The sequence below is a fragment of the Sorex fumeus genome, unplaced genomic scaffold (assembly GCF_029834395.1).
Source record: "Sorex fumeus unplaced genomic scaffold, SorFum_2.1 ptg000007l, whole genome shotgun sequence".
NCBI lineage: Eukaryota > Metazoa > Chordata > Mammalia > Eulipotyphla > Soricidae > Sorex > Sorex fumeus.
Genome location: NW_026606064.1, coordinates 23,227 through 50,987, shown reverse-complemented (window position 1 = coordinate 50,987; position 27,761 = coordinate 23,227). Strand labels below are relative to the sequence as shown.

Genomic DNA, 27,761 nt, shown 5'->3' with positions numbered 1-27,761 from the left:
ATATTATTAAAATAAATTAGTTGATAAGTGGGGGCAGGATTTGAGATGATTGACACCAGTTTTAAAAGATGTCCTAGTCTAGGTAAAATGCAATCAAATAAAGGAAAGTGTGCTATAAGGATATCTTTCATGAAAGGAAAAATCAGTGTATTATCTTGTTTGAAGAACCCCCACAGCCTCTCATCATTTGCCAGCTACCATCCTAAGACAAGTTTTCTCACTAGGAATAAGATTCAAACTTACAAACATCCCAGGTGATTCTTAGCAAGTTTTAGCAATACAGTATTTTTTATTAGTGTATGTATGTTGGAGGGTTTTTAGACATAATGCCATTGTGCACCCCTAACAAACTATGATATACTATAAACATACTTTTATGATCAGTGAGAAGCAAAGTTTGTGTGTCTCACTTTACTGCGATACTTGCCTTGTTGCAGTATTCTGTAAAACCAAACCCACAAGGGGCCTATAATAGGTTTGCCATTGAGATAAATACCAATCTTTGTCATGGTTACAGGAATAGATATTTATATACTTTACAGATTAATATTTTATTCTTTATATTAGGCTGGAGTGATAGCACAGTGGGTAGGGCGTTTGCCTTGCAAGCGTCCAACATGACTGACCCTAGTTCGATTCCTCCGCCCCCTCACAGAGCCCACCAAGCTACTGAGAGTACCTCGCCTACATGGTAAAGCCTGGCAAGCTCCTCGTGGTGTATTTGATATGCCAAACACAGTAACAATTGTCACAATGGAGACCTTACTGGACCCGCTTGAGCAAATCGATGAACAACGGGAGTACAGTGACAGTGACTCTTTATATTAGTTGCATCTAACTTGTCTTTGATTGAATATTATTTTTGCTTTTTAACTATGTTGTTAGTTATTTGCTAGTTATTTGTTAAACTAAAGTTTTATGTTACAGTACAGACTAATTTGACAATTTTATGTATGGTTAGTGCATGTTTATTTTTATGGAAAAAATAATGTTACACACACTGAAGTCATTGAGATATCCTCATGAACTTTCTCTTAAAAGTTTAAGGCACTCGGCCGAAGTGATAGCACAGCGGGTAGGGCATTTGCCTTGCACGCGGCCAACCTGGGTTCGATCCCTGGCATCCCATATGGTCCCCCAAGCACCGCCAGGAGTAATTTCTGAGTGCAGAGTCAGGAGTGACCCATGAGCATTGCTGGGTGTGACTCAAAAAAAAAAAGTTTAAGGCACTCATACTTATGTCTTTAATCCATTCAGAATTGATAAAATAGTCACTTATTATTGAGGTAGAAAACTGTGACAAAGGTTTGTGTGTAGTTTTCACTCAAACTAAATACAACTTAAACTGATAAGTACTATTTCATTAAATGTAACGCAACTTACTATTTAGCTTGATTGGAAAGCACTCTATGTTCTTATTTGGTTGGTCTTTGTTTGAAAATATATATTCATCCAGTATTGGCCTTACTTTTTAATCAAAAAAAGAAAAAGTGGGAGAGAGAAGAAAGGAAGGAGGGACATGCGGAGTGAAGTCAAAGAACTGAAATGCACAAGAAGCATATACATATTTTAGCTTAAAATTCTCAGTGATGAGGATATGTGTGTTCATTTTCTTTCACAAAATGTTCTTTGTTACTAAGTGTATCAATTATCAGTTTACTAACACTCAACTCATCTCAGGTACCTGGCAGAAGGGAGTCCCATTTCTAACACATCAAGGAACATCAGTTGAAGAGTGAAGTGAGAGCCAAAAAAATAACTTCAGAGTGTTCAAAATTTCTTTGATTACGTCTGAGGCCTCTTCATTAAGTACATGAATCAAGGCCTCAGAATTTTGCTACTCCTTCTCATTAATAAAAATAATAAATAAACTTCAATGGTGTCTGTTTCAGTGTGTGGGAAATCAGTAGAACAAATTTATCTCAGGTTGAATCTGATCAGTCTTCTAGATCAAAGTCTTAAAATGTTGTTTTTTTCCACTGTGTCTGACATCAAGAGAACAAATTTATCTCAGATTGAATCAGGTTATTCTTCTAGATCAAAGAAATTCTAAGACCAGCACAAGTTTCTGAAATGAGATTCAAATATTATATTGATCACATGGTATGCTAAACACTGGCTCAAAAAATCATTTCATAGTGAAAGAAAATTGACACAAATTATAAAAATTTCTATTTTCTGTGACATTATAAGACTTATTTTTATCTTTTTTCCGTATGCGGTATGAAGGGGACATTTGTAGAAGAAATCTGACAATCTGGTGGCTTGTGTGGCACTAAAATTTTGCACGCATGTTAGCATTAGTAATATTGCAAACCCCAGTGCCTCAATAAAAATCAGAAACTAGAGCTAAGGGTGTAACCCACTTGCTTGAGAACACTTCAATTGCCCTGGGTTCAATTTCCTGTATGAAAAAGAGGGGAAAAGCTTTTTCCTACTTCACCCTCTGCCTATGATTCTGTTTCTATTTATTCAAAAAAAAAAACCTCGAGTATATGGTGCTGCCAGCAGGTCAACCTGTACCTGGAGGGTGAGTGCATCAGCAGCCTGGTGGTGCCTTCAAGCTTCCTGATACCCCATTGTGCCTTTCGCCAAGTCCCAAAAACTTGGGCTAAATTTACCCAGAAATTAAATGGCCAAACGTTAGGTATGTGGGAGCCACACCCCCTTTTTATTGACCCTATCAAAGTATTCAAGATTTTTGGTTTTTGAACATGATTGCCACTCATTTCCTCTTTTGCAAACCACAGCACCCAAAAGGAGAGAGAGGACAAAAAGGGAGTGCCCTGACACAGAGGCAGGGTGGGATGGGGGGATGGGGGGTGGGAGGGATACTGGGATTAGTGGTGGTGGAGAATGGGAACTGGTGGAGTGATGGGTACTCGATCATTGTATAACTGAAGCCCAAGCACAAAAATTTGTAAGTCTACAACTGTACCTCATGGTGTTTCACTAATAAAAATTTTTTTTTAAAAGAGATCTTTAGTTTTAATATTAGGGGCTGGTCGGGCTGAGCCTCATGCATAAGTCAAGTCCCATGGAACTCAGGTAATGCGAAACTTTGTGACCTTGGACTCTGGGCTCAAGGGGACCCAGAAGTGGAGATCCTCTGCCCGCTTTCCCCAATCTCCGGCAACCCAGGGGTCATGCTCATAAGCCACCTCCTGTCCGCGCCAGATAATCTCGTCATCGGCCACCCTCCAGATCACTCTTACGCTTCTTCCTGAAGGGAGCATAACATGAGGCCCCCATAGCCATGCCACTGGACTCCGTGCCAGGCTGTTTTCACTCGGGGCGCCCTAGAGGGTGGTGGGTGAGAGCCCTCCTCTCCCCAAGGGACCCAGCCCCGGCAGCCGACCTCCACTACCCAACCGTCACCATGCTCCAGGCTGCTCCCTACACGTTTGGACCGAGCCTCACATGTGAGTGAACATATTCCTGGACACATCATAAAGCATTCCCTATCTATTCTCCATAATTACCACGCCATATCTGATGGGGTTCAGACAGTAGGCGACATATCATAGAGGTAAATATATACATGCATATATAAATATTTTCAGATATATATACCAATCCTCACATCACCCAAACTTTAACAATATGTTCGTGATAGCCTATAGAATGTTTTAATGGCTCCTGCCAAAATAGAACAATCTTCACACTGTCTCCTATATGAACATCTTTTTGCAAGCATGTTCAGCAGTTCTTCATAATAGACAATACAAGATATATTCTTTCGGTTGTGTTTTGGGACAGGGATTGGGACTTGGGATGGAAACATCCCGAATTTGGTGATGGGAAGGTGTAGCGGTGGTGGGATAGGTCTTTGAATATTAAATATAATTATTGTGAACTAACTTATAAAATAAAAATAATTAAATATTAGGGGCTGGAGAGAGTTCAGGAGGGAAAGCACTTGCATTGCACAAGGCCAACCTGGGTTCAATCCCCAGTACTCCATATGGTCTCCCAAGCTCGCCAGGAGTAATTCCTGAGAACAGACCCAAGAGTAACCCCTGAGCATCACTGGGATTGACCCAAAAACCTAAAAAATAAAAAATTTTAGAGACAAAGATTCAGTATTGATGGCAAATCTCTATTAGATAGATTCATAGATCTTTAAACATCTTGGTAGTTCACCAACAGTATCACAATTTATACCAACATGGTATCTGTTGCTATTAAATGATGCCATATGAGATTGATCCAAAGAGCCCACGGAAATTTTGTCTGCCACTCAATGCCTCTCTGGCAAAACACAGTACCCAAAAGAAGAGAGAGAGAACAGGGAGGAATGCCCTGCCACAGCGCCAGGGTGGGACGGGGGGGGGGTGGGGGGGAGGATGGGGGGTCGGAGGGATGATAGGACCCGTGGTGGGGGAGGATGGGCACTGGTGGAGGGATGGGTACTTGATCATTGTATAACTGAAACCCAAGCACAAAAATTTGTGAGTCTATAAGTATACTTCATGGTGTTTCACTAATAAAAAAAAAATGATAAATAAAGAACACATATTCTGGTGGTTAAAAAAAAAAAAGGTGCTTTGGCTTTTTCAGGCAGATTCTATATTCCCTTTTTCTTTTTTTTAAAGACTATTCAAAGTAACAAGAAAATTTTTCCCTTTTTTTTTTTATTAGTGAAACACCATGAGGTACAGTTGTAGATTTACAAATGTTTGTGCTTGGGTTTCAATTATTCAATGATCAAATACCCATTCCTCCACCAGTGCCCATTTTCCACCACCATGGATCCCAGTATCCCTCCCACACCCATCCCCCCATCCCATCCTGCCTCTGTGGTAGGGCATTCCCCTTTGTTCTCTCTCTCCTTTTGGGTGTTGTGGTCTGCAAAAGAGGCATGGAGTGGCAATCGTGTTCAGTCCATAGTCTACTTTCAACATGCATCTCCCCTCCTGGGAGGATCCTCCAAACACCCTTTATTTGGTGCTCCCTTCTCTATCTGAGCTGCCCTTTCCCCTGGAATGCCTGGCTGACCTCTAAGCTATGGAGTAATCCTCCTGGTGCTGATCTCGGCTATTCTTGGGTATTAATCTCCTATTTTGTTATCAAAGTAACAAAATTTTTTTTCTTTTTTTCTTTTCTCATTTTTTCTTTGACAGTTTTGCTTTTATAAATAAATAAAACAGAGGGATAAAGAGGGAGAGTTTTTTTTTAAAAAAAGCATCATTCAAAGTATAGAGATAGAAAAGTATTCTAAGGCACAAGACAAAATTCTGCATTCTTATCCCAAATGTAACCTGCAAAAAGTATGTGTCTGTTGGTGCTTTGGTGCTTGTTGTCAGAGGTAGAAAACCAGCTATAACCCCAGGACACCTTGAATTGAACCTAGGTCACTGTGAACTTGTGAAGTTCACAGTGAAAGAAGAAGAAAACTTCTTCTTCCTTTACTGCAAGTTATTTTTAAAACTCTCTCTCGACAACAGGCCTAATTTTAAACATCTCTTTATTAATTCTAGAGTGTAACTTCAAGGGTGTCTCAATTCCATGCTCTCTGAAGTTGAACTCAATGAAAATTCACTGACCCTACATACAAAAACTCAAAGGAAAGCATAACAATTATCAGAGTAGAGCAGTAGTACAGAATGTAGGTCACTAGTCTTGCATGTGGCCATCCCAAATTTAATCATGTATGGTCCACTAAACTCTGTAAGGAATAAGCACAGAGCCAGGAATAAGCCCTATGCACTACTGGGTATGGTCAAAAAACTAAAAAAAGAAAGAAAACAAAACAATTCTCATTATCCATTTGGTAGACATACATTCATTTATAATCATTCTCAATAATGTTATTCGTCAATTGCCTCGAGCAGGCCCCAGTAACGTCTCTTTCATCCTAGCCCTGAGATTATATTCAAGGCTCTTTAGGAGAATGAGACCCATCATTGTTACTGGTATTTGGCATATTTGGTACGCCACCCACGGGGAGTTTGCCAGACTCTGCCCTGTGGGCAGGCTACATTCAATAGCCTGCAAGTTTGTCCAAAGTAGGAATGAGATAATAAGATGTCATAAAAAGATGTCCTGATAAGATGATTCCGGGAACTGGATTTTATAGTCTCTGAGTCTTGGCCGTTGATGGGATTACACGGCGCCAGGGGGCCAGGTGGTGGGTGTGACCCCCGCCTACTGGAATTTGGAGGATCTGGGTGGAGGATGCTCAACTCCAATCCGAGTAGGCTTGGAGATCTCGGCCCCGGAACCCGCATGGCTTTGTCCCTCTGCCAGTACCTTCATGTGTGCGGAGAGTGGTCTCAGCATGGTGGTGGCTGGTCCTGGATTTATAATTTATAATGATAAATTATTGTTGTGATTAATAGATATATACTGTCACTGTGCTCCCGTTGTTTATAGATTTGCTCAAGTGGGCCCAGTAACATCTCCATTGTGAGACTTGTTGTTACTGTGTTTGGCATATCAAATATGTCATGGGTATTCAAAGCTTGCCATACTTTGTTGTGCAGACAAGATACTCTCAATATCTTGCCAGGCTCTCCGAGAGGGGCGGAGAAATTGAACCCCCGTCGGTGGGTCAGCTGCGTGCAAGGCAAACGCCCTACCGCTGTGCTATCACTCCATGCCCAATAAATATATATGCATACATAAATAACCATTATTTGTCATTAAGAATGGGGAATATATTGAGTTATATATATATAGTTTTTTTATACTTTTTTTTTAATGTTGGAGTACTGCTATTTATTCGGCCACTGATTAGCTGATTGAATTGTGCATGAACTCCACTTTACTTTTTTTTTATTTTTTATAATCTTATTTATTAAATCACCGTGAGAGCAGTTACAAAGCTTTCGGGTCTAAGTCTCGGTCATACAATGAAACACCCATACCTCCACCAGTGCCCATTCTCCACCCCCAGCAACCCCAGTATATCCCTATCCCATACCCTCCCCCCTACCTGTGGGGCAGAGATTTCCACATTACTCTCTCGCTCTACTTTGATCACATTCAATATTTTGACACCAGACCCAACATTATTATTTGAGATTTTATCCCAACACTCAGATCTGCTGAAAAGGCAACAGTAAACAATTTGTTTTCTATTGCTGGTTATGAATAACATATGTCACATGGCTGCAGTAGTGGCCACGCAATTTTGAAATTCCTAAATTTTAACATTTCTTAAATTTAAATTCCTAAATTTTAACATTTATGAATTTTAAATTCCTAAAATTTAAATCTGGAGGGATTTCTGCCAAAACCTGCTGGGTTCCGAGATTTGCTCCTGAGTCTCTGGGATCATGGCCGTTAAGCAGCTTGATCAGGAGCCAGAAAGGCCGTTCGTGGGCGATGACTTGAGGTCTCGTTGGGGTGGGGAGGAAAAGACTGGCTCCACCCCTATCCTTTGAGGCCCTGCGTGTCTCATAACTGCGGGCCCAAACCTGACTGTCCAATGGCCTCTGGAGGATGATGGCCACCGAGCCGCCAAGGGGGAGCAGGCAGAGTGACAACACCCTTTCCCCACTGGGGTGGCCTGGCGACAGTAACCTATTGTGGGGTCCGGACGCATTTCTGCCAAAAGCCACTCTGTTTCCAGATTTGTTTCTGAGTCTCTGGGATAATGGCCATTAAGCAGCTTGATCAGGAGCCAGAGAGGCCGTTCGTGGGCGATGACTTGGGGTCTTGTTGGGGTGGGGAGGACAGGAAGTTTTTTTATACTTTTCATCTGTGTGTTGCAATTTTATGATTCTTTATTATTATATACGTTAACTTGTAAATATATGTAAATAATGTGCATTTTCTTTTTGAAACAGAAAATTGGTAAAGTCATTACAGAATAAATATTACAATTTACCTTCTTGGAATTGATTGTTGCCATTACATTGGTCCGCTGGCTAACACATTCAGAGGAGGTAAAAAAAAAATGCCAAGAACTTCTGATTCACAAGGGAGACATGAATACTCATGTTATGATGGGAATTAAAAACAAATAACAGCTTTGAGAATTAACTCAAGCTTAAGCTGTAATTTAGAACTGTAAGTAGCATAATTAAAGTATAAAACCTGATAGTAAACTTTTTAATAAAGATAACAAACCGGTATCAAACTTTTCTGCTCTCTGAAAAGAACAAAATCATTTGTTTTGACGTGAGCTAGAAAGGAGTGAATACAGTCAGTGAAGAAAAGCAGTTCTCAATTGTTCAAAAACAAGCTTTTCTTTCCAATAGGTAGTTTTTAAATGCTTAGACTCCTTCAAAGGTTCCTCTTCTTTTTAATTTAATCTCTTTTATTTTTATTTTACTTTATTAAGATACCATGATTTACAAAATTATTTATAGTTGAGTTTTAGACATACAATTTTCCAGCACCAATTCCATTACCGGTATTAAATTCCCTCCACCAATGTTCCCAGGTTCCTAGGTCATTGACAGGCACTTTATAAGTTCAGCTAGTAAAGTTTGGGTCTCATGAGTCCAGTGTTCTTGACTCTGGAATTTGGCTCCATCATTCCTGAACGCCACTGTTGTACCTGAATCCTCAACCCACCTGATTCTCATGAATCAATCATGAGACCCAAAGAACTCCGCCCTACCTGTCAACTTGACAGGCACGTTACATGAATTAGAGCCGTACAGCATTCATTACAGAGTCTGTGTTGGAAACCACTGCCAGCTTTACAGCCCTCAGGAAAAATCTTCCCTCTGGGTCACATCTTTCACTCTTAGCCCCAGCTCCTTGCTGCTTCAAGCACGATAGCACAGCGGGTAGGGCGTTCGCCTTACAAGCGGCCAACATGGCCGACCCGAGTTCGATTCCTCCGCCCCTCTCGGAGAGCCCGGCAAGCTACCGAGAGTATTCGATATGCCAGACACAGTAACAACAAAGTCTCCAATGGAGACGTTACTGGGCCCGCTCGAGCAAATCGACGATCAACGGGAGGGCCTTTACCTTTACCTTTACCTTTAGTGAAACACCATGAGGTACAGTTTTGGAAATTACAAGTGTTTGTGCTTGGGTTTCAGTTATACAATGATCAAGTACCCATCCCTCCACCAGTACCCATTCTCCACCACCAATGATCCCAGTATCCCTTCCACCCTCCCATCCCCCCCATCCCATCCCACCTCTGTGGCAGGGCATTCCCTTTTGTTGTCTCTCTCCTTTTGGTTGCTGAAGTTTGCAAAAGAGGCATTGAGTGGCAATCATGTTCAGTCTATAGTCTACTTTCAGCATGTACTTCCCATCGTGGGAGGATCCTCACAACACCCTTTATTCAGTGTTCCCTTTTCCGTCTGAGCTGCCCTTTCCCCTAGCATGTGCCTTCAAGCCATAGAGTGAACCTCCTGGTACTTATCTCGACTATTCTTGGATGTTAGTCTCCCATTTTGTTACTTTTATTCCCCAGATGAATGCAATCTTTCTATGTCTGTCCCTCCCTCTCTGACACAATTCACTTAGCAGGATACAAGTACCACTTGTATGTAAATTTCATGACTTCTTCTTTTCTAACAGCTGCATAGTACTCCATTGTATAGATGTACCAAAGTTTCTCTAACCAGTCATCAGTTCTCAGGCACTCAGGTTTTTTCCAGATTTTGGCTATTGTGAACAGTGCAGCAATGAACATAGAAGTGCAGATGTCATTTTGACTGTACTTTTTTTGCCTCTCTGGGATATATTCCCAGGAGTGGTATTGCTGGATCAAATGGGAGCTCAATTTCTAATTTTTTGAGAATCGTCCATACTGTTTTCCGAAAGGGCTGAACCAGTCGGCATTCCCACCAGCAGTGAAGAGTCCCTTTCTCGCCACATCCATGCCAACACCAATTTCCTTTGTTCTTTGGGATGTGGGCCAGTCTCTGTGGTGTGAGATGATATCTCATTGTGGTTTTGATCTGCATCTCCCTGATGATTAGTGATGTAGAGCATTTTCTCGTGTGCCTTTAAGCCATTCGGATTTCTTCTTTGAGAAAGTTTCTGTTCGTTTCATCACCCCATTTTTTTGATGGGGTTGGATATTTCAAGCATTTTTTTTTTTTGCTTTTTGGGTCATACCCGGCGATGCACAGGGGTTACTCCTGGCTCTGCACTCAGAATTACCCCTGGCGGTGCTTAGGGAAACATATGAGCTGCTGGGAATCGAACCTGGGTTTGCCGCGTGCAAGGCAAATGCCCTACCCGCTGTGCTATTGCTCCGGCCCTCAAGCATTTTTTAATTAAAGTATGTACATGGGGGGGGGGGGTGTTACTTACCATTGCACTTAGTGGATAACGGCATGGTATAAATGTAAGTTTTTGGTGCACTAGAAATAATGAAGTTGTGTGTCTAACGTTATTGTGATCTTTGCTTCATTGCATTATTCTAGAACATGAATCTATAGTTTTCCCATTGATAGAAATGTATATTTTGTAGCAACTATAGCTAGTTCCTTATATATTTTATAGACTAATATCTTATAGTTTGTATTGGCTGTTACTAACTTATAGTGAATTCTATTTTAATTTTTTAAGTATGCTGTTTTTGATTAACTGAAACTTTACAATGTATTCTAATTCATCTATTTCCATTATGGTTAAATGTATTTTTTATATTGCTTGAAAACATATTCCGTGGGGCTAAAGCAATAGTACAATGGGTAGGACACTTGCTTTGCATGTGGCTGACCCAGGGTCAAACCCCTACACTACATATGGTCCCCGAGGACTGCAAGGAGTAAACCCAGAGTCAGGTGTAATCCTGAGCACAGCTGGATGTGGCCCAAAAAAGCAAAAAAGTATATTATTATGCATATATATTTATATGTGCACCACGCGGCCCAGCTTCTACCTGGGGAAGCCGGTTGATGTCCAGGCTGAGCAGCTGCTGCTCCTCCTCCTCCTCCTCCCCCCTCCTCCACCTCTCCCCCCATCCCCCCCATAGGAGCCCAATGCCTGCTTGCGGTCCTTCTTGGGCTGGTCTTCTTGATGGGGTGGGGGGCGCTTCCTGGGGAGAGGGCGGGCCCTGATGGGTGTGGGCACCAGCCCGGAACTTCCTGTCGTCGTCTCCCGTGGCCTTGTGCCACTCCTTGTCCTTGTCCTTGTTCTTGTCCTTGTGCTTCTTCTCCTCCTCCTTCTCTTTCTTCCTCTTTGGCTTGTTCACAAGGGCCTGAGACAGCGCTGCTATCTGCTCCTGCATCTCTGCCAGATGCGTGGCTTTTTCCTCCTCCCAGTCGGAGTCCAACCAGCTCTCTTGACTCTTGTGGCTGCTGTCTGCGCCCTGGCTAGTGGCCAGGACTGCGGGCGCAGGCGCAGCGGGCACACCCTCGGGCTCATCCTGCATCTTAGCAAAGCGCATCTCAAACACGTTCTGCAGCTTCCTGGCCAAGGCCACCACCTCGTGGTCAGGAGGGTTGTACTTATAGCAGTTGGAAAACATCAACCGGATGTCAGCCGTGAAGCCCTGGGCATCAGGCTCGTGGCAGACTGTTTTCACTTGGGCGCCCCAGAGAGGGGTGAGTGAGAGCCCTCCTGCCCCCAAGGGACCCAGGCATGGCAACCGTTCTCCACTACCCACCCTCCGCCAGGCTCCAGGCCGCTTTACACAGGCTCAAGCCGAGCCTCACATATGATTGAACATATTCTTGATATTCTTGGACCAACATAACATCATAAGACACTCCTTACCCATTTTCCATAATTACCACTCCATATATGATAGAGAAATATATATGTGTGTGTGTATATATGTGTGTGTGTATATATATATACATATATATATATATATATATATATATATATCACAGCGGGTAGAGCATTTGCCTTGCACGTGGCCGACCCAGGTTCAAGGCCCAGCATCCCATATGGTCCCGAGCACTGCCAGAAGTAATACCTGAGTACAGAGCCAGGAATAACCCCTGAGCATCGCCGGGTGTGACCCCAAAAAAAATTTTTTTTAATTTTTAAAAGTCTTCTTTGGGCTGGAGTGATAGCATAGCGGGTAGGGCGTTTGCCTTGCGTGCAGCCAACCCAGCCAACCTGAGTTTAATTCCTCCACCCCTCTCAGAGAGCCCAGCAAGCTACCAAGAGTATCTCGTCCACACGGCAAAGCCTGGCAAGCTCCCCGTGACGTATTCGATATGCCAAACACAGTAACAACAAGTCTCACAATGTTACCGGGCCCACTCGAGCAAATCGATGAACAACGGGAGGACCTTGACCATAATATATATATATATATATATATATATATATATATATATATATATATATATGAGCCCAGCAAGCTACCGAGAGTATCCCGCCTGCACAGCAAAGCCTGACAAGCTAGCCGTGGCGTGTTCGATATGACAAAAACAGTAATAATAACAGGTCTCATTCCCCTGACCCTGAAAGATCCCCCAATACATTGGAAAAGAGGAGTAAGGAGACGCTTCTAAAAATCTCAGGGTTGAGATGAATGGAGACGTTACTGGTACCTGCTCGAGTAAATCGAAGAACAATGGGATGACAGTGATACAGTGATATATTTATATATATTCTTTTCCTGAAGTCATTAATATTTTTTATTATATTTTCTTCTAAAAGCCTAGATCCTTCATATTTATGTCTCATCTATTTAGAATTGATTTTTCCGTGTGGGGATAGGGAACTTAGTATAGGTGCTTGTGCAGTTTACTATTCAAATTACACAGAATTTAAACCAAGAAGTATTAAATACTATATTAACAATTCAACTAAGTATTTCATTTGACTAAAAAACGATTTTTATTATATTTTCAGTGTTTGGAGATGCCTATTTATAGAATGCTATCTTTTGTTTTTAACCTAAAAAAAGGAAGGGGAAAAAAAGAGGGATGGGGAAGTACTAAAGGAAAAAAAGCAGGAAAAAAGCAAAAGCACATTTAACTTAAATATCTCAGTGATGAGAAATTCCTATAACTCTTTCACCAAACCCTTCCTGAAACCATGTGGTTCTTTACTGTTGAGTATATTAATGATCAGTTTACTAACATCCAACTCACTTCGGATACGTGGAAGAAACTTCATTGCCGAATTCCTTTAAGAACATCATCATGTCAAAGAATGAAGTGAGAGTCAACTAAAGACCTTCAATCTGTTCAGACACTTCCTGGAGAATACTCTTCTACCAAATCCATCCCAAGATTTCATTTCCCTCATCTCATTAATAAAAACATATCACCGTATCCCTGTCACTGTCATTCCATTGTTCATCAGTCTACTCAAGTGAGTGCCAGTAACGTGTCCATTCATCACAGCCCTGGGATTTTAGCAGCCTGTCCTTACTCATCTTTCCCAACAATTGGAGGCTCTTTCAGGGTCAGGGGAATGAACCTGTTACTGTTACTGTTTCTGGCATATCGAATACTCCACGGGGAGCTTGCCAAGCTCTGCCATGCGAGCAGGATACTCTCGGTAGCTTGATATATATTTTATATATATATATAAAATTTCCCTTTATGAGTCTTATGATGTGTTGCATGGCTGTGAAGTGGCTGTGCAGTCCAGGTATATGTTCACTCAATAAAATAAAAACATAAAAGAATTAAAATATTAGTCTCTTCTCTGCGTGGAGACAGGAGTATAAATTTTACTCAGATTGAATTTGGTCAGTCTTAAGGGGTTCCATTGCAAGGGAAACTCTAAGATGGACACATGTGGGATTTAGACATTGTATTTATCACATGATATGATAAATGTTGGATCAAGGAAATCACTCCTTTGAGAAGAAAACCATTAAAAATTATAAATATATTATCTGTGAAGTCCTGAGATTTCTGGGTTCTTTATTTATTTTGGATATTACCCTTTGGGGTAATATGAATATACTCTCCTGCTCTTACTTTTTACTGAAATAACTGATTGCTTTTGTTTGAATCAGTTTTTGTTTCCTAGGCAACAAAGTACCACAAAATGGGTGACAAGGTGAATTACAAAAAAAAAAGAAATTTGTATTGTCACTGAGGATTTTAAGATCAAGGTGTTCACAAGGCTTGTTCTTTCTGAAGTTGTGAAGGGCAATCTATTTATACTTCTTACCTGTTTTTCTGCAATCTTTGCCTTTTTGTTTATTTGGGGATGTTTTGTTATTTTGTATAAATAAATAACCTTGTAGTGCTCAAGGGTTACTCCTAGCTCTGCGCTCAGGAATCACTCCTGGCAGTGCTTAGGGGACCATATAGGAAGCCAGGATCAAACCCAGGTCAGCCACATGCAAGGCAAGCACCCTACACACATTACTATTACTCCAGCTCCAATCTTTGATTTTTTGTGACTTGTAAATATACATCACCTGTTCTCTAAGTTCATCAATGCATAATCGTTCTTCCTCTGTGTGTGTACGTATGTATGTACCTGTGGAATATAATGTCCTGTTTATGAGGACACTAGTCACACTGGATTAAGATCCCCTAATTACCTCATTAATTACCTCTATGGTGACCCTATAAGTTTACTTTCAGAGATATTGGGACTTAGACTCTTACTATCTGAAAAAGATGTTTTTTCAGAGTGGTATGTGTATTCAGTCAAACCCATGCCAAAAAGTAAAATCAATGACTTAATTTATGTAGGAATAAACAACTAGAAAAGGAAGAGCAAGCAATAATAGAAATGTACAGAAAGCAGGAAATTGGAGCAGAGATTACTAAAAGAAGCACAATCGACCATCCCAAATCCTCCAAGTTAACGGAAGTGAAGTCACCATATTCAAGATGGGGACTTTGGCCAATTCATATTGTTGTCAGTGAGGTTGTAGCTGAACAGAAACCTTAAGAATTAAATCCATCTATCATCAGTCATGTTAGCAAGGTCCATAATGGTAAACACTAACCAGGACAGAATCTTGTTAGCTAATTTCAAGCATTTTCTTGCTTGGACTTGGACACTGAAATAAAGAGCCACCCCCTCCTTTATTAAGGCAAAAATGTACAATAAATGAGGTCATACATCAGGAGATAACCCCCTCCAGCGATATCTTTTATAAATCTACAATTCTGTCACTACAAAGTTACCTAATCTCCTCAAGGAAAAGCTTTGTCATCAGAAATTAAGTTCTTATTGCCTCTTTAGGTAGGAGTTCTTTGCTGTTTTCAGGTAACAAAAAATATCTTGTATTGTTGATTATATAAACTCCTAATCAGCCCTGAGGACCAGAATTTCCCTTTGATCCAGAGCCCATTACACCCAAGAAAAGTAAACCTTTTTTTATTTCTTATGAAATTTTATTTTTTATGTTGTGATTTATTTTTTATTTTGATGCTATTTTTATATTCCTTTCCATGCTATTTCATTTTCACTTTCTCATTCTTATGAGTCTCCTGCCTATGCGCCTGGATGTCCTCACCAGGGCCCCTTGGATGGGGGTGGGTTCAGTTTCCCTCCCCACCCCGAGCAGAGCCCCAGCAGCTGAAGACCTCCGGGTCTAGCCATAGCCATGCTTAAAACCACTTTCCACACGTTTGGACGAGCCTCACGCATGAAGGAACTGACCGAGGAACCCAGGTGTGCGGGACCTGGGGCATAGATCTCCAAGCCTGCTTGAATTGGGATTGGGGTCTCCTCCACCCAGATCCCCCATCTTCCAGTATATAGGCATATCTGCCCCCGGTGCTGTGTAATCCCATCAATGGCCAAGACCCAGAGACTATAAAATCCTGCTCCCAGAAGCGCACGGCCTCGACATCTTATCATCTAGTTCTTACTCTGGAGAACCTGGCAGGCTACCAAAAGTATTCTGCCCACACGACAGAGTCTGGCAAACTCCCCATGGCATGTTTAATATGCCAAAAACCAGTAAAATGATGGGTCTCATTCTCCTGGCCCCAAAAGAGCCTCAAATGTGGCACTTTTTAAAATCTCAGTGCTAGGACAAAGGACCCATTACTGGGGCCTGCTCGAGGCAATTGATGAACAATAGGAAGACAGGAATACAGTGATGCATTCTTATATTTGGACCTACCAGTGACCACAAGATTTTCAGTCCACCGCTGCTAGAGTCAATCAGTCAAGAGACAAATTGACAAAGTAAGAAGGAGCATTATTGGCAGCAAACCAACAGGTTAAAAGATAAAGAACACTGCTGGAGATCTCTCCGGACCCCTTACCAAGCCAATTCCACGAGGGCACCTCAGATGTAGCAGGTGTGCCCTCTCTGCTTGCTCCAGATGAAAGAAACCCCGATGGCCACGAGCTTCCAGAAGCAAAACCCATCTAGTGGGTTCAGGGACTAAGACTGTAGGCCACATGGCAGCGGAGACGGGCCATCCCTTCCCATCTCCCCACCTGCTTGGGGATGTCACACCCACCCCAGAAACTGCCTCCAGGCACCATCTCAGTGCATCAACAGCCTTGTTCCAGAGACTCCCAAATGAATCTCAAAATGAATTAGTTCCCTACCAAGAAGTCTCTGGACCCCAACCATTTACAATTTTAGAATTCCAGAAGCGCATGGCTGCTTTTGCGGCCACACAACCTCTCATGATATTCATAATAAGCAATAGAAAATAAGTTATCTAACATCTGCCCCTGGCAGGCAGGCTTTAATGGTGGTGGAAAAATTCTAATTAATGGTGGTGGGAAGGTGTAATGATGGTGGGATTGGTGTTGAAATATTGAAAGCAATCAATTAATGTGATCAACCTTATGTAAATAAAATTTTTAAAAAAGAGAGAAGTCAGGTCCTCAAAGTAACTATCTTGTCTACATATCCATAAGGAGCCATGTTTATAGAGAACTGGACAGCAGTTTTCTAGAAAGGATGGGCATCATACAAATAGGTAGAAAAATGAACAATAAATTCCCTAGGGTTCTGTTCCCCTGAGGCACACTCTCTTATCTAAAAAACCTATTGTAAGGGTTAAGATTTGGGGAAAGTATCATGTTAAGTGAAATGAGTCAGAAAGAGAGGGACAGGCATAGAAAGATTGCACTCGTCTGTGGAATATAAAGAAACAGAATGGGAGACTAACACCCATGAGTAGTAGAGATAAGGACTAGGAGGTCTGCTCCATGGCTTGGAAACCAGCCTCACATGCTGGGGTAAAAGGCAGCTCAGATAGAAAAGGAAACACCAAGTAAAGGATGTTGGGAGGACCCATTCGGGTTGAAAGATGCATGCCAAAAGTAGACTATAGACCGAACATGATGGCCGCTCAATACCTCTATTGCAAACCACAACACCCAAAAGGAAAGAGAATAAAAGGAAATGCCCTGCTGCTGAGGCAAGGTGGGATGGGGGTTGGGGTGGTAGGAGGGATTCTGGGAAAATTGGTGGTGGAGAATGGGCACTGGAGGAGGGATGGGTAAACGACCATTGTATGACTGTAATGTAAACACAAAAGTTTGTAAGTTTGTAACTGTACCCCACAATGATTCACTAATAAAAATTTTGTTTTAAAATTAAATAAATAATAAAACTGGACAGCTACATGCAAAAAAGTGGGCTCAGATCTCTGCCTAACGCCATGCACAAAAGTAAGATCAAAATGGATTAAAGACCTCAACATCAGACCGGAATCCATAAAGTTCATTGAAGACAAAGTTGGCAAAACCCTCCATGATATTGAAGCTAATGGTATCTTCAAAGATGTCATGCCACTGGCCAGGCAAGTGAAAACAGAGATAGACAAATGGGGCTATCTTAAACTAAGAAGCTTCTGCACCTCAAAAGAAACAGTGACCAAAATACAAAGACAGTCTACAGAATGGGAAAGGATATTCGCCAAATACACATCCGACAAGGGGTTGATATCAAGAATATACAAGGTACTGGTTGAACTCCACAAGAAGAAATCACCCAACCCCATCAAAAAATGGGGTGAGGAAATGAACAGAAACTTTTTCAAAGAAGAAATTCGAATGGCAAAAAGGCACATGAGAAAATGCTCTACATAACTCATCATCGGAGAGATGCAGATCAAAACAACAATGAGATGTCATTTCACACCACAGAGACTGGCCCACATCCACAAGAACAAAAGCAACCGGTGCTGGCACGGATGTGGCAAGAAAGGGACCCTCCTTCACTGCTGGTGGGAATGCCAACTGGTTCAGCCCTTTCGGAAAACAGTATGGACGATTCTCAAAAAATTAGAAATTAAGCTCCCATTTGACCCAGCAATACCACTCCTGGGAATGTATCCCAGAGAGGCAAAAAAGTATAGTAGAAGTGACATCTGCACTTGTTTGTTCATTGCATCACTCTTTACAATAGCCAGAAACTGGAAGAAACCTGAATGCCCGAGAACAGATGACTGGTTAAAGAAACTTTGGTACATCTACACAGTGGAGTACTATGTAGCTGTTAGAAAAGATGAAGTCATGAAATTTACATACAAGTGGTACTACATGGAAAGTATCATGTTAAGTGAAATGAGTCAGAAAGAGTGGGATAGACACAGAAAGATTGCATTCATCTGGGGAACATAAAGCAAAATGGGAGACTAACACCCAGGAGTGGCTGAGATTAGTGCCAGAAATTTTGCTCCATGACTTGGAGGCCAGCCACACGTGCTAGGGGAAAAGGAAGCTCAGATAGAGAAGAGAGGACCAAATAAAGGGTGTTGTGAGGATCCTCCCAGGGTGGGAGAAGCATGCTGAAAGTAGACTATAGACCAAGCATGATTGCCACTCAATGCCTCTCTTGCAAAACACCGGACCCAAAAGAAGAGAGAGAGAACAAGGGGGAATGCCCTGCCACAGAGGCAGGGTGGGATGGGGGGATGGGGGGTGGCAGGGACCCGTGGTGGTGGAGGATGGGCGCTGATGGAAGGATGGGTACTTGATCATTGTATAACTGAAACCCAAGCACAAAAATTTGTAAGTCTATAACTGTACCTCATGGTGTTTCACTAATAAAAAAAATTAAATTAAATTAAATAAATAAATAAATAAACTGGAAAAAAAAAGATTTGGGGGAGGGACCAAACAAGGAAGACTGTCCTTATCTTCAGGCTTTCGGAGGTAAGAGTAGAACAAGGAGACTTGCCTTGTCTAGAAAATTTTGTTCTTCCTAATTTATTTGTGTGAGTTTCAGGTTGAATGTCCAGAGAGATTGGGATTGGTAATATTCTGTTCTTTCCAGTTCTGCAAAGGCAACAGTCAGGCTGCACCTGAGACCCACTTGATCTGCATGGCATGGGAGTGGGCACCAGTCCTGACTACCTGAGTTTTCAGGGAACTGTGGTTCTCCATCTGGCAGTTTCATACAACAGAAAAAGGAAAGTCAATCTCTTACTTGGGTCTAGGCTCTTTGTCTTTTGCCATAAAAGAATTTCTGCAGTAGTAGACTACACTTTCAAGGATCCTTTACCAGGCCTCATCTTACACACACACACACACACACACACACACACACACACACACCCCAACAGCAAAACTACTTCATCACTGATGATTGAGTGGGGTTTGTTCCCAGTTACTATTTGAACTATGGTTATCAAACAACTTACCTATTTTGTCTCAACATCTCAAAAGTAAACTTCTAGAAAGCTTTGGGGACAGAGGAATTCAGCAGGTGAAGAACTTGTCTTATACACAATCAACCCATATAGTTTACTGGCACCCTATATGGTCCCCTGAGCATCTCCAGGAGTGATTCCTGAATACAGACCCAGGAGTAAACTCAGCATTGCCATGTGTGACCCAAAAAACAAACAAAACCAAAAAACCTTCTAAAAAGTTTTGTATCCTACCATCTAACATACCATCTGTCATACAGCAGACACAATAAAATTTTGTTAATGGCTAACTATGTATAATCTATTGACCTATAAGATCTTGAATGCCTACTTCTAGAGTTACCAATGCGTCAAAGAAAGACTGGAAAAGTATTTGCTCTCAGAGGAGCAAATGAACTCACTGAGTGACTCAAAATGAAACTACAAAGAGGACTTTGGAATCTAGGAAACCTAGTTCTTCTGCCTCACCAGGAATTCTTCGAACAGACTGAGGAGAGAACAGAGCCAGAAGGAGGCACATTCACAGACTCACCAGGATACCAGGTAAGACTTATGACAATTCTCTGAGAGAGAGAGCAGACCATACCAGAGAGACATGGGGTCTGGGAATTGTCTCTCGGGAACTTCAAGAGCCAGAGTCCTCACTCAAGAAGCTGTTTGATTAAAGCCTTGCTCGAAAGCTCTGGGAACGGGCATGTGAAGAGGAAGAAATAGAAACTGAAAGGAGAGGTAAGCTGAAATGGGGTTTATGGAAAACACAAGTTTCTAAAGGAGTGAAGATTCACAAGGATGGGGGAGGAATGCACTTTTAACTCAGTACCAGGCCCTGCTTCTGCCTGATCTGGCACCAGGTCCTGTCAGAATGAAAGTCGAGTTGAAGATCATGAATGAGTGAGTTCCAAAAGTTTAGGGTTGCGTCTGCAGATGCTTACCTGAGGTTTCCTGGGCTGACCACACATTGCGGATGAGGCTCCCCAGGCAACTGTGTGGAGTGGAAAGGAGAGAGACAGCAGACTCAGAAGGAAGTCTGCCTTTTCCTTCTACCCACCTCTAATCACCCAGAAAAGAACCTGGGATATGCAGGACTGATGAAAGTCTGTGATGAGCCCCTGAGAGACCTGGACTCTCATGTCCCCCCAGCCCTAGGGGGCAGCCTTCAAATTGGGCTTCACGCTCACCTGTTCTGAGCAACGTGGGAGATGGTCTCTGCCACCCGATTTCTCGGGGAGCCATGGCTTTAGGCTGGAGGAGGGAAATCGCTCTTTGCAGGAAAGAAAAGTCCCAAAGCTTACCCAGGTCGCTCCCTTGCAGAAAAGAACTTTCGGAGCAGAAAAGTTGTGACCTAGGACAAACTTATTGGGGAAGTAAAGGCAAGGGAAGGAGAGAGGTAGATTAAGATACGTGCTCGAGAGCTTCACCAGCTTCTCCAGAGTGAATAGAGCTGAGAGTACACATCTCGGGTGGGAAGGTGGGTCACCCCTAGGATGGGGAGGAGCCCTAAAGGGTGAACGTTTACGTCTCAAGCCGGCATCACCCCTCTTTTGTGTGTGCAGGAAACATGTGCGCACCTCTTCCTCTGCCACACAGTTTTCCCAAACTGCCCCACCCCCAGTCCATTGCTAAGGTGGTTGCCAAGGGAGAGAGCTTGGAGCAGTTGGTCTTCTTTTGAGCTTCTTTGCATGGTCTTTATCCCAGTGGTGAAGCTTGTCCCCTCAGAAGGGCCCACCCACCTCTCCTCTCAGGAAGATTCCTCACTGAAGGATTCCTTCAGTGCTCGGACCTGGAATTCTGCACCTCCATGGATTTCCAGGCTGAAATGGGTCTTTCCGGTCAAAGTCTTCCCTGTCTTCCGGTTGCTCTTTGCAGGAAACGAAAGTCAGTCCCAGTTCCAGTTGGTTTAGGTTTCAGAGGTTGTTTTTCCCTGCACACATCACCAAGTCGCTCCTATCGTCCTGCCTGCAACAGTATGTGATTCCATTCCTTTTCACGTATATGAGAAGGGAGTCTGAAAGGAAACACACAGAAAGAAATCACGTTTTGATACCAGGAAGCAGAGAGGAACAGTAAATACTGCACTTGGAATGGAAATTGCAGGCAGGCAGACTGACCAGTGCTTAAACCTCAGCTTGTAGATCCTCCAAGCTTTGTGCCAGTGACCAAGATACTCAGCCTCTCTTGGCCTCAGTTTTTTCATCTGCAAAATGGTCCCAGTCATAATATCTCACCTGATGATTGGCTTGATAATTACATGGCTCGGGGGTTTGGCGTGATGATGGAACACTGATTGAGCACTCTTCCTCCTGCTCCTGATGCAAAGATGGGAGGGGGGTGGGGCGGCCTCTGTGCTGGTCCACAGTTCCAGCTAAATAAAGATGCTTAGACTCAGAGTTTGGTATAAATAGAAAAGTTTGTTGAAACGAGAAGAGAAAGAAATTATGCATTTGGGAAGGAACTTAACATAGGATGAAGTTAAGAGTCACTCATTTAGGACTGGAAAGAGAATATAGCAGTTGGACACTTGCACATGGCTGACAAGGGTTCAATCCCCTGAACCCCATAAGGTCCTCTGAGCCCACCAGGAGTGGTTCCTGAGTGCAGAACCAGGAGCAACCCCTGAGCATCGCTGGCTGTGGCCTCAAAACAAAATAGTCACTCAATTTTTCTACGTGTGGGGAAGGAGTAGGGGGGTCAATTAATAGAAAAAAATGGGTCTTTGTGTTTCTTATTAAACACAGTGTTAGCGCAAAAGCGGATTTTTCTGCACTGGTGGGTTTTTGAGAATTTTAGGGAAGATTTGCATGCAAAACTAGGAAGATTAAAAGTTAGTTTATTGTTCAGCTAAAGTATATGGGTCCGGGCCCCTCCCCAGATATCCAGGCCTCTCCTTTATCCATGAACAATGTTACCAGTCCTGTTCCTGATGCTTCCCTGTCCCGTGAACAACTTCCCTGTCTTGTCCCACACAGCTTGCTCATGTCCCATGAACCACGGCCAGGCCCTGTCCTTGCGTCACTCTCTGTCCCATGTACACTTTCCTCAGTATCTGGCCACGGCCACATGCATGGGGGCAAGATCTCTGTGCTCTGTAGCTGTCACTGGGCCTTCCCACTGTACACCAGCAGTTCCTGTTGTCCTGTCCCGGCTTTCCTACTCTTGGAAAGGTCATGGCCACAGTGAGACACCTATGTTCAGCACCTGGTCACTACTTGGGTGTCCAAACCCTGCCTGATCCTGAGTTTTCCTGAGCATCTGGGGCCTACCTGTATTCTGTTCCTGTCTGGGCCTATGTGGCCTACCTGTACTGGACCATGCTTCTAGGGAGTACAGCCTTACCTGATCCTGGAGGTCTGGGAAGAGAGGGGAGAATCCAGAGAGTGCATGCTGAAAGTGAGAGTGAGACAGACAGACAAACAGACAGACAGACAGAGGTGGAGCTGGGAGGACTTCCTTTTATCTTCTGCCATATCCCATCCCCCAGTCATCCCCTTATCTATTTTGATTGACTACCTACCTGTTCCATGGGTGGAGAGATGCAGGCGACACGTGTGCAAGATTTAAAGGGACCTGAGTTTCACATTCCTGTTCCTGCTGTATCAAAAGCATCAGAGAATTCCCAAGAGATGTCTGGTTAATTTAGGATTCCTTTTTTTTTTTTCCTCCGGTGAAACTGTAACATTTTTTTTTTCCATTGTGGATTCTTTTTTTTTTTATTTTTTATTTTTATTTTTATTAGTGAGACACCATGAGGTACAGTTGTAGACTTACAAATTTTTGTGCTTGGGTTTCAGTTATACCCATCCCTCCACCAGTGCCCATTTTCCACCACCACTAATCCCAGTATCCCTTCCACACACACACCCCCTCCCCCCGCATCCCACCCTGCCTCTGTGGCAGGGCATTCCCTTTTGTTCTCTCTCTCCTTTTGGGTGCTGTGGTTTGCAAAAAGAGGAATTGAGTGGCAATCATGTTCGGTCTATAGTCTACTTTCAGCATGCATCTCTCATCCTGGGAGGATACTCCCAACACCCTTTACTTGGTGCTCCCCTCTCTAACTGAGCTGCCCTCTCCCCCAGCATGTGTGGCTGGACTTCAAGCCATGGAGTGAACCTTCTGGTACTTATCTTGGCTATTCTTGGGTGTTAGTCTCCCATTTTGTTACTTTATATTCCCCAGATGATCTCATCTTAGGTTAACAAGATTAGCACTGTTAGCACTGTCCTCCCATTGTTCATTGATTTGCTCGAGCGGGCACCAGCAATGTCTCCATTGTGAGACTTGTTGTTACTGTGTTTGGCATGTCGAATACAACACGGGTAGCTTGCCAGGCTCTGCCATGCGGGTGGGATATTCTGAGTAGCTTGCTGGGCTCTCCGAGAGGGGAAGAGGAATCGAACCCGGGTCGGCCGCATACAAGGCAAACGCCCTACCTGCTATGCTGTCATAAGATTAACATATTCCATTCCCACCTAGCTTGCTGGGAGCTGTCATTATCTAAGACCTTTATAGGTTAGTAAACATATTTTGATCATTGGCATAAAATTTGACCTTGGGCATAAATTATGGAAGTAAATATTCCTGGGAGTCAGAGATGTTTACAACGTAGGAGCTAGTATGGATCCATTCTCAGCATCTGGTAAGGGGAAACTGAAGCAGAGAAATGAAGCTAGCCACCAGAAAAAAATTAACTTGAGTCCCAGGGTTACATTGAATTGAGCATCCCTGTGATGCCCGCGGGGTCCCCTGATGAGTTATGTGAAATGGAGAGGAGAGAGAGATGGCAGCCTCGAGAAGGGGATCTGCCACTTCTATCTACCGCTGACACCCTGGGACCGGCTGGGAATTCTAGGACTGATAAAGTCTGCGATGAACCCCGTGATGGCACAAACCTCAAGTCCCACCAGCCCCACTAGGCAGCCATCAAGCCACACCCGATGTCCACTTGTTCTGCACGACACAGGAGTTAACGTCCACCATCCGTGGACTGAGAAGTAATAAAACCAATAGCCCCGAGGCTGCAAAATCCCACCTTGTGGACACAGGAAGTAAGGCTGATTGATAAGACCTTACTTGGTGTCAGAATAGACCCAGAGGAGGCTGGACTCCCCTCTGAGAGAAGTACAGCAGAAACACATTCCAGGAAAGGAATATCTAAGAAAACCATCAACTATTCCCAACTCTACCCACTTGGCAATCAACCTAGCAATGAACTCTTTTATTCTTATTACTTTATTGAACCACTGTGAGATATAATTACAAAGATTTCGTGTTTGAGTTTCAGTCTTACAATAATCAAACAACCATCCCTGGACTTTATTCAAACAACCACCCATGGAATTCATTTTCCTCTTTTCAGGAAAATAAAGTCAATACTAGTAAAATAAAGTAAAATAAAAAATAAAGTCAGGCCTTACCCTAGTCTTTTGGGTCCTTTGCCTTTCTCCCATAAAAGAATTTCAGGAGGAGATGAACAGTTGAGTTTAAAAATATATATATATATATATATATTTTATTCAGAAGTTTTGAGGAGGAAGGAGGGAAAGAGAGAAAGAGATTAATGCACTTGAGAGAGAACGGGGGTTTCTCCGAAGACGAAAAGAGTCCCAGTACACATCCTAGCATTAGATATGTGTAAGGCCCAGCAGAGAGCCAATAAGAGAGTGGAGATGAATATAATTCAGCAAAAGAATTTATTAAGAGTTCCTGGATAAGGTTTGCAGGTCTCTGCAAGGCTAGTAAAGTAGCGCTGTAGGCAAAAGCTATGTAAGATTTATAGGGTTAAAACAAAAGCAGGGATGGGGGATTGGGGGTGGCCAAGAAGTGGGCACCATTTTTAGTTGATTGTTATCAGATCCTGTTTTTACCAGATACACCCATTGCAACAATTCCAGAATCTCAGCCCCCAGTGAAGTTTTCCAGCAGTTACAAGGTGATTGTTGTGCCACCTCACTGCCTCAGTTTCGGGCCCAACCTTACAATATGAAAGTATACATCTCAAGAGGAGAGATACAAGTGATATGTGTGATCAGGCACCACATGTACTCAGGCACCATGTGCACTAGGCCACAATACATGGGCACAGGCAGCATCAGGCTTGAGCAGCATATGTGCATGCTTCTATTGTTCAAGTTGGCTTTTATAGGATTTCTCCCAAGCTGTCCCATGTGGGGCTTTCTAGCGAGATAAGAGTTTGTTGCTAACAGCAGAGACAAGGGCCAGGAATACTGGTCCATAGTTGAGTTTGCCTTGCACGCGGCCAACCCAGGTTCAATTCCTCTGCCCCTCTCGGAGAGCCTGGCAAGCTACCGAGAGTATCTTTGCCCACACAGCAAAGCCTGGCAAGCTCCCCCGTGGCATATTTGACATGCCAAAAACAATAACAACAAGTCTCACAATAGAGACACTACTGGTGCCCACTCGAGCAAATAGATGAACAACAGGAGGACAGTGCTACACCTGCCTCAAGAGCTGGGGAGAAGGCAGCTGGGATAGAGAAAGGATCACTAAATCAGTGATGGTTGGAGGGATCATTCAGATGGAAGATATGTGCTGAAAGTAGATAAAGGACCAAATATGATGGCCTCTCAATATCTGTACTGCAAACCATAATGCCCAAAAGTAGAGAGAGAGTAAGAAGGAAATTGTCTGCCATAGAAGCAGGGGGAGGGTTGAGATGGAGTAGGGAGGACATACTGGGGACATTGGTGGTGGAAAACGTACACTGGTGGAGGGATGGGTGTTTGATCACTGTATGATTGAAACTCACACATGAAAGATTGTAACTGTAGCTCACGATGATTTAATAAAATAATAATAATAATAATAATAATAATAGAGTTCCTACTTTGGACAAACTTGCAGGCTATCGAATGTAGCCTGCCCACAGGGCAGAGTCTGGCAAACTCCCCGTGGCGTACCAAATATGCCAAATGCCAGTAACAATGATGGGTCTCTTTCTCCTATATAGCCTTGAATATAATCTCAGGGCTAGGATGAAAGAGACGTTACTGGGGCCTGCTCGAGGCAATCGACGAATAACAGGATGATGAAAAATGAAAAATGAAAATAGAGTTCATTGCTAGGTTGATTGCCAAATGGGTGGAGTCGGGAATAGTTGATGGTCTTCTTAGATATTCCTTTCCTGGAATGTGTTTCTGCTGCACCTTCTCTCAGAGGGGAGTCCAGCCTCCTCTAGGTCTATTCTGGCACCAGGTAAAGGTCTTATCAGGCCTTACTTTCTGTGTCCACAAGGTGGGATTTTGCAGCCTCGGGGTTGTTGGTTTTATTACTTCCCAGAATTCATTGCCATGGGTAGCCTTCCTTATCTACCTGCCTGACTCACCGGCCTGTCTTACTTTTAAGATACAGAACTCCAAGGGCTTTGGAGGCAGGTTTTTTTGTCTTTTCGGTTTTGTTTTGGAGTTTTTTTTTGTTTCGTTTTTATTTTATTTTTTTAAATAATGTAGGAGTACTGCTATTTGTCCAGCCATTGATTAAACTGATTGAATTGGGCATGAACGCCACTCATTTTGGTGTTGTTTTTTTGTGTGTGTGTTTTGCTTTTTGGGTCACACCCGGCGATGCACGGGAGTTACACCTGGCTCTGCACTCAGGAATTATTCCTGGAGGTGCTCAGGGGACCACATGGGATGCTGGGAATCGAACCCAGCTTGGCCGCATGTAAGGCAAATGCCCTACCCGCTGTGCTATCGCTCCAGCCCCTCATTTTTACTTTAGACACCACAGTTTACATTACTGCGGGGAACAGAGTAAATTTAATTTTATTAAAGCACCATGATTTACGAAGTCATTCACAGTTGAGTTTTGGACATACAATGTTCCAACACCCAGTACCAGTATCAACCTCCCTCTACTAGTGTCCCCAGGTTCTCTCCCTACCCACCCACCACCTGCATCTTGACAGGACCCTTCTTAAATTTGGTTGTTAGAGTTTGGCTCTCTTGATTTCAATGTTGTTGACTCTATGGTGTGGCATTTTAGTTCTATCATTCCTGAACATCACCAATGCACCTGAATCTCTTTCACCACTATTCCCTTCAACACTCCCCCGCCTCCCCCACCATCCTCCTGTTGCTTCTCATCTGTCTCTTCTCCCCTACCCTCCACTTTTTTCTTTTACTTTCCTTCTCCTCCTCATAATCTGGAGTCAAGGGTGATCTAGGCATCCCCTCTTAAAATTAATGGTAGGGTATTTTGCATAAATCATTCCAGTCCCATACTCTCCACCAGGTAGTCTGCTTCCTTCAACCATTGTCCTAGTGTGCCTCTCCCATCCCGTTCCCCCCATTCTCTCTCTCCCACCTCCAT

The 27,761-nt window shown here is 43.0% G+C and overlaps 1 protein-coding gene across 1 annotated transcript in view; it reads left to right on the top strand.

Annotated features, from left to right (window-relative positions):
- Positions 1 to 12,924: 12,924 nt before the first annotated feature.
- Positions 12,925 to 27,761, top strand: part of MS4A18 (membrane spanning 4-domains A18) — a gene marked incomplete at its 3' end in the record, with an annotated part of 32,812 nt that continues 17,975 nt past the window's right edge. Inside the window, exon 1 of the mRNA XM_056133567.1 lies at positions 12,925 to 13,046. Coding sequence (XP_055989542.1) covers positions 12,925 to 13,046 — 122 coding nt within the window. The remainder of the gene's footprint in view (positions 13,047 to 27,761) is intronic.